Source organism: Mandrillus leucophaeus, unplaced genomic scaffold (assembly GCF_000951045.1).
Source record: "Mandrillus leucophaeus isolate KB7577 unplaced genomic scaffold, Mleu.le_1.0 Scaffold129, whole genome shotgun sequence".
Taxonomy (NCBI): domain Eukaryota; kingdom Metazoa; phylum Chordata; class Mammalia; order Primates; family Cercopithecidae; genus Mandrillus; species Mandrillus leucophaeus.
This window is the reverse complement of record NW_012101243.1, coordinates 2,158,427-2,166,241: the sequence shown is the minus strand read 5'-3', so window position 1 is coordinate 2,166,241 and position 7,815 is coordinate 2,158,427. Positions and strand designations below refer to the sequence as shown.

The 7,815-nt window shown below is 45.0% G+C and overlaps 1 protein-coding gene across 3 annotated transcripts in view; it reads right to left on the bottom strand.

Annotated features, from left to right (window-relative positions):
- GSS (glutathione synthetase) overlaps window positions 1-7,815 on the bottom strand; it is a 30,614-nt gene that overhangs the window by 10,688 nt on the left and 12,111 nt on the right. For 2 of the 3 annotated variants that reach the window (XM_011972417.1, XM_011972418.1), the window contains exons 3-6: window positions 6,851-6,996; window positions 3,844-3,919; window positions 3,401-3,540; window positions 2,626-2,742 (exon numbers count right to left, since the gene is read on the bottom strand). In XM_011972417.1, the coding sequence (XP_011827807.1) occupies window positions 2,626-2,742; window positions 3,401-3,540; window positions 3,844-3,919; window positions 6,851-6,996 (479 nt within the window). The remainder of the gene's footprint in view (window positions 1-2,625; window positions 2,743-3,400; window positions 3,541-3,843; window positions 3,920-6,850; window positions 6,997-7,815) is intronic. The other variant, XM_011972419.1, reaches the window with a different exon arrangement.

The window sequence follows — 7,815 nt, the reverse complement described above, 5'->3', positions numbered from 1 at the left end:
GCTGTGGTGGCATATGCCTGAAATCCCAGCTACTCGGGAGGCTGAGGCAGGAGAATCGCTTGAACCTAGAAGGCGGAGGTTGCAGTGAGCCAAGATCATGCCATTGTACTCCAGCCTGGGCAACAAAAGCGAAACCCCATCTCAAAAAAAAAAAAAAGGGTGTTAAAAAGATCACAGTTCCCAGTCTTTTACCACCAGGAATCCCCTTTTCTCATTCTATTCATTCTAACCACAGGCCCTATGCTTTGAGAGTTTGTCTAAGTTGAAATTGTAATTCATTTTGCAGGCTTCCATTTCTTAAAAATTTTTTAAATTTTAAAAATCACGAGATAATTGATGAAAATTATTCTACTCTACCAATGCAGTTTTTCAGTCAATACTATGGGACCATATCTCTTAGAGGCAGAAAAGGGAAGTAGAGAGAACATAGGCTTTAGAGGCAGATGAATTCTATACTTACCAGTTGTGTAACTTTGGGCAAGTTATTCAAACTTTCTGAGCCTCAGTTTGCTCTTGTATGAATTAAAGTTAGTACTTGTCAAATGATAGCTATTATTATTATTATTTTATTTATTTATTTTTTTTGAGACGGAGTCTTGCTCTGTCGCCCAGGCTGGAGTGCACTGGGGTAATCTCGGCTCACTGTAACCTCCACCTCCTGGGTTCAAGTGATTCTCCTGCCTCAGCCTCCCAAGTAGCTGGGACTACAGGTGCCCACCACCATGCCTGGCTAATTTTTGTATTTTTAGTAGAGACAGGGTTTCACCATGTTGGCCAGGGTGGCCTTGAACTCCTGACCTCTAGTGATCCACCTGCCTCGATCTCCTAAAGTGCTGGGATTAGAGGTGTGAGCCACCGTCCCTGGCCTATTATTATTATTATTGAAAGTACCACATAATGATCCACACAGATTTTTAAAAACATTTTTCAGATCCATGATCTCATTTAATTCTCACTAACACCCTTTTAGGTATTATTATTACTCCTGTTTTACAAATGAGGAAACTGAAGCTCAGGGAAGAAAAGAACTAACTTGCCAAGGTCATGTGCTAGGTCAGCAGAAGAGCCTATCTCATTCTCACAATGGGGGAAGCCAGTTCTGGCTCAGGTGTCACATAACTCCTACCTACCAGTACCTAATTCTGGACACACGAGTATTTTCTGTCCACGTTATTGACAGGCTGGCAGGCAAAACCCTCTGCAGCGTTTGTCTGTCAGCAGTTCCCCAGCTGACCCATCATCCCCTGGCTTCACTCTCTTAAAATACAACCTAGCCAATATACTTGAAAGAATATTTGTCTGATGACTTCTAAATGCTTAGAGTCTGAGGTTTCTTAGGTCTTAGTGAGGCTTAGCAAGGACAGAGAGGCTCTCTTGGAGGTAACAGCATGATTAAGAGTGCAGGTTTTGGAGAGAGGTAGACTCTGGGATCTGCCACCAACTCATCACTTAGCCTTAACAATTCACTTTGGTTCTCAGAACCTCAGTTTCCTCATCTGTAAAACGAGGCAGTTGAACAGTATTGACCTTAGAGAGCTTATTATGAGAATTCAATGAGATCCTGTTTGTACAGAGCTTAGCACAAGGTGTGGCACTAGTAAGTGTACATTAAGGACTATTAATGCTATATTAACATTGCAATAACTGTTAGTATAGTGGCCCCTCGATGATCTGAAAATCACTTACCTAACATCTTCACTTGAGAAATAGGAAGAAAGCAATGCCTCTAAGCAGTTAAAAAGGATACCATAAAATTCCGTAGTCAAAGCTTATGCATTTACTCATCCAAGAGGCCCTCGCACTCTTCAGACCCAATCATAACAATCTGGATCATTTGCTTTCCCAAACAATGGCAAATCGGAAGGGAGGCATGGGCATGGGGGTGGAGGATTCCAAATTCAAGCACACCGACAACAGTCAAAAGTAAGAGCTGAGAATTGGGAAACAAACAAGAAAACTAGGAAGAAAATGAACGAGAGGCCAGGCGTGGTAGCTCACACCTGTAATCCCAGCACTTTGGGAGGCCGAGGTGGGCAGATCATGAGGTCAGGAGTTCGAGACCAGCCTGGCCAACATGGTGAAACCCCGTCTCTACTAAAAATACAAAATTACTCGGCTGTGGTGGCATATGCCTGAAATCCCAGCTACTCAGGAGGCTGAGGCAGGAGAATCGCTTGAACCCGGGAGGTCGAGGTTGCAGTAAGCCGAGATTGCACCATTGCACTCCAGCCTGAGCGACAGAGTGAGACTCCGTCTCAAAAAAAAAAAAAAAGAAATGACTAAGAACTTAAAGGCTAGCAGTCAGAGCTATTAGAGCTATTAATGCAGGCAAACAGCCTTGCATGCCTCTCTAAACCTAGGTAGCACTACTGTATTACAGCAAGCTGCAATTGTTGACAGTCATAATGACGACCTCCAGTCAATAAGAAAAAGTTAAATCATAGTCAGCATCTCTTCTTATTTAAGAAGGAAACCTTAAAATAATTTTGGCATGTAAAGGTATAAGTTTCTATTCCTAGAAAAATCCCTTTATTCTCTAATGATGGCTGGCAAGAAAAGAAGTTGCTGAACCTATGAATGCTGAAACTAAAGCAGGATCCTCCTGCTACCTTTTCACACCCTTACTTGGTTGAGCCGTAGAGCTCCCAGGCTTTGGCAATTCCCAGGGCCAGTCCCTTGCTGGGATTATTAGAGAGGATCTTGCCAGCTTCTTTGGTTTTACTCAGGACACTGAGAACATGTCTGTTGGAAGAGAGATGGCTATTCAGTAATTGCATGGACCTGGAAGCCCCCTCTGCCCATGACCTCATAGATATAGCAACATGACTCTGAGAATCAGCTGAGCACTGAAAAGCATGCTCCCATCACATTCCTGGAGGATCCACTTCAGGTTGAAATATGCTGGGCTGCCCTAACCCTGGCCCCTGGTGTACATGCCTAGAGGAGACCTGGGAGCCTCTGTCCCCACCCCAACCTACCCCAGCCTCCCATTGAGCTGGAATCCCTTACTCTGGGCCTCCAGGTGCTGTCTGGAATCCTGCTGCAGACCATCTAAAATCATTGCAACCTGGAGCATCACTGCTGTCTAGAAATGGATACTACCAGGCCCAGCCCCCAGACAGAAGTCCCTGCATTCCTCTCTCTGGGGCTCTCAAGATATTGTTCCTTCTGCTTGTATAATGTAGGGACAGGACTAGATGAGCCATGAGGTCCCTTTTCTCCCTGACATACCAAGGATCTGATTACAAGTGGAAACTGCTGTTGGGATGGTCAGGGGTAACATGTGACCCAGGGCCCAGGAAAGCACAGTCATAGCTGGAGTTCCCTGGCCTAGCCAGTAACTGTACACCCACCAGCATGTCACCCCACAGGTATGCCTGGGGCTGCCCAGGGGACCCACCGGTGCACAGCTGGGGTCCGGGAGGCCAGGCCCCCAAAACTGGCAGAGATGGTGTTGATTTCGATCTGTTTCAGGGCTGGGGAGCCATCTGTGCTTCGCTGGAACATGTAGTCTGAGCGATTCAGGCCCAGGAACACGGTCTGTGGGGAAAACTGAAAGCTGACAGTATCTGCCCAGGGACTGACTCTGAGGACCTAGCCACAGAGCACACAGGTACCATGAACTCTACGTAGAGATTAGAGGTACCAGCAAACACTCCCAAGCCCAGTGGGATCATTCTTCTGGTCGTCCTCGAATTGGTCACTGGGATAAACCCAGTGGGGACCAGTGACAGGCAGATTCCCATGGGCTGAGGGCCTGGACCAAATTCTTCTAGCAAAACAGAAAACAAACAGAGATGGGAGGGGCAGCTTCCAGACTGGAGTAAGGCTGGGAATGGTTACCTGGGCAATGCCCTCTTTTAGGACTTGCTTGTGGATGTCAAAGAGACGAGCGGTAAAGTCATCCTGTTTGATGGTGCTGGAGGAAGGAATAGAGAACATTTTGCAGGTTTAATTGGCCTAAAATTTCAAGGAGTCCCATCCCCACTCATTGACTCCTGAATCCTCTCTGAGTCTACTGACCAAAACTTGAATGTCTGCCCCAATCTGGTAAAGAACAGTGGCTAAGAATCCAGCTCCAAACCTGGGTTCAAATCCCAGCTCTACCACTCACTAGTAGGCAACCTCAGGGAATCATTTCACCTCTCCGTGTCTCAGTTTGCTGATACATAAAATGGAGAAGAATATAATTAAATTTATATCATAGGATTGTGGTTAAAAAGTCAGTAAGATATTACAGTCAAAGAATTGAACATACTGCTCCGAAGAAGAGCTAAAAAATGACATGATATACCTATTCTACTTGAATAGCTCTGATGGTTGGCAAGCCTTCTGGTTGACCTAATACTAACTCTTCACAGCTTTTCCTACACTCTGTGACCTCCCAGGGTGAGCCTTCTCCTCCCCCTCCATGGCAGCCCTCAGAGATTAGAAGACAGCAGTTATGCCCTGTGCACCAATAAGATTTTTCTGACCCAAGCTAAATATCCTGGTTTTTTTTTTTTTTTTCTTCAACTAGTCCTCATATGATGTGATTTCCTCAGGGAAGCCTTCCCTATCTGAGTCACATCCCCCTGCTGTGTGTTCTCACAGAACTAAAAACCACTGCTTTATAGCACTGACTGCAGTTGCAATTTTACATTTTCTTTGTGTGATGATTACTGTCATCTCTCTTGTTTGACTATAAGCCTCATAAAGGTAGTGGCTGTGTCTATGCAGGCTCATTGTCATAGCCCAGTATACTGCCGTGACATGTGACATGCGTTAGGGGCCCATCCAGTATGGTTTTCTGGAGCCTCAACAAGAGCCACAGTAAGAAGGAATCCACAGGTAATTAACATCACACTTACTGCCCTTTGAGATTCAGGGTGGATTCTGCATACCTGCTCAAGCCTGGCTCACCTTGTTACAGAAATGTCACAGGAGACCAGTGGGGGAAGCCAAGTAGCCCAGGCCTGCCCTGAAGTTCCTCTGCTCCCCAGCCAGCTCTCTCCCACTGGTGAGCTCCCTCATGCCAGCCCTTGGTTAGGAGGAGAGTCCCAGCTGGGCTTCAGCCTCCAAGGAAGTTGGGACACACTTCCCATTTTCTGAAGAGGTGCTCCCCTTCATGTGCTGTAGGGGCTCTTCTCCCTTAGGAACTAGGGTTTATATGTGTATGAGAGGAGAGAGGAACAGAGAAGGCAGGGGTCGCAAAGATGAGCTGCAAGTCTCCTTCATAAATGCATCATTAGGGTAAAGGTCATAAGCCAGGCTGCTCACGTTTCCCACAATCCAGGATCGCAGGTACAAAGCTGGGCCCATTCCAAGAAACAGTTCAGGGGCAAGGTGGTGGGCAGATTCATACATTCATGACTCATTGGGTTTTTGGCTACAAGTCAATGGTTTCCAAGCTTCTTACCATTATGAGCCCTTCTCATATTCACCCACACATTTTAAAAAGATTTTATCTCTAGCAAAAGTCTAGTTTCTGTTGAAAAATTAATCAAAGACATGCAATTACAGGTTGGATATTCCTTATCCGAAATGCTTGGGACCAGCAGTCTTTCGGATTTTGGAAGATTTGCATATACGTAATGAGATATCTTGGGGATGGGACTCAAGTCTAAACACAAAATTCATTTGTTTCATATATACCTTATACTCATAGCCTGAAGATTTTACACAATATTTTAATTAATTTTGTGCATGAAACAAACTTGACTGTATTTTGACTGCACCTGTCACATGGCATCAGGTGTGGCGTTTTCCACTGGTAGAGTCACCTGGTGTTCAACAAGTTTTGAATTTTGGAGCATTTCAGCTTTTGGATTTTTGGATTAGGGATGCTTAACCTGTACGATATATATATATATCTAGCATGTATATGTAAATACATATTTATAGATATTTAATTTTACAATGAATATATATATATATATGTATTATTATTTTTTTTGAGATGGAGTCTCACTCTGTTGCCCAGGCTGGAGTACAGTGTTGTAATCTTGGCTCACTGCAGCCTCTGCCTCCTGGGTTTAAGCAATTCTCCTGCTTCAGCCTCCCAAGTAGCTGGGATTATAGGCGCCCGCCACCACACCCAGCTAATTTTTTTGTATTTTTAGTAGAGACGGGGTTTCAGCATGTTGGCCAGGCTGGTCTCGAACCCCGGACTTCAAGTGACCCACCCACCTCGGCCTCCCAAAGTGCTGGGATTACAGGCGTTAGCCACCGCGCCTAGCCTATATATATATATTTAATTCTAAAATAAACAAAGAAATTTTAAAAAATTGCCCCAGAATCTGAAGAAAAAAGAAAGATCAAGGGAAAGAGACAGAGAAGGGTGGATGGGCTGAACCATTTCAGAGGTTGCTTCCTCATGCCCTGAGTGTGGCCCAGTCTGTACTCCATCCCATCCAAAGATGAGAGGCCTGAGGTGACAAGAAAGGGTCGCTGCTTAGGAGAAGTAGGAAATCTGACTTTAACCCAATAACCTTCCCTACCTCTGTTCTCCTCCAAAACTAGGCTGACTTTCCCTAATTCCAAATGGAAATATCAGTCTTCAAAGGAGGGTGTCACGGATTACAGAATGTGAACAATGAAAGGGATCTTGGATTTAAGTCAATCTCTTCATATTTCAGATGAAGACATCTTAGGCCCAGAGGAGGAAAGGCAGTGGCTTGAGGCCATAAAAGTAACTGGTTGAGCCAGGATTAGAAGCCAGCTTTCCTGACCCCTATGACTTTTTGTTCTTTGGGGGTACCTTTCCTCTATCCCAACAAGTCAGCTGACACAGTAACACCTCACGGCTCTGCAATCTTCCAGTTCCTTGGTTCTGGCGGCTCCTGGCCCCCCATGCTTCACTGCCCCCTACCTGGAAAGAGTTTGCTCCAGGAAGGCAGCGTTCTGGCTGACAGCATCCACTAGCAGGTTGAAGTCCATCTGCACAGCATAGGCTTGCTCCAGCAGGGCACTGGGGACCAGTGAGGGGAAGAGCGTGAATGGGGCATAGCTCACCACCTGTGATCAAGAAGAGTGAATGGGACAGGGCAGGGCACCTGTGAACGGGCTCTCTTCCTGCAAATGGAATCCCGTGGAAAGTCTGGCCCACATTTATTGAGGACACACCAACTGTAGATTAGTGGTTACCTTGGGAGGAGTGGAAGGGGGAGAGGGGAACACAGAGAGCTTCCAGATTCTCTGATAGTTTATCTCTACATATTAGAGAGATAGAAGCAAAAAAGCAAAAAGCAAATAACAAAAAGAAACCCACAAGTTATTGAGCACTTACTATGTGCAAGGTATATTATTTTAAATACTTTACATAGATTCATCATTTAGCCCTGTGAGGAACATACTATTATTATCCACAGTTCACAGAGAAGGGACCTGAGACAGAGAGGTTAACGGATCCAAAATTATATTCAGCTAGTAACTGGTGGTGGGATTTGAACCAGGATGGTTAACAGATCCAAAATTTTATTCAGCTAGTAACTGGGGGTGCTGGGATTTGAACCAGGATGGTTACTAAACACCACACACACACACACACACACACACACACATATGGAAGCCTGCTCCTTGCTGGTTGATGTTCAAGCCCAGGCCCCTCCATGCATGAGTTTACACTCCAGTCTCCTTGACTTGTATTATGAAGCATTCCTGAGTTTAACCTTTGAGTTAATATCAGTTTGTCATTATGATGGTATAAGTTTATGGTGTTAGAACTTGGTATTTGTATATTTATTTTTAAAGTACTATTTTTTTCTTTTTTGAGGTGGAGTCTCACTCTGTTGCCCAGGCTGGAGTGCAGTGGTACAATCTTGGCTCACTGCAACC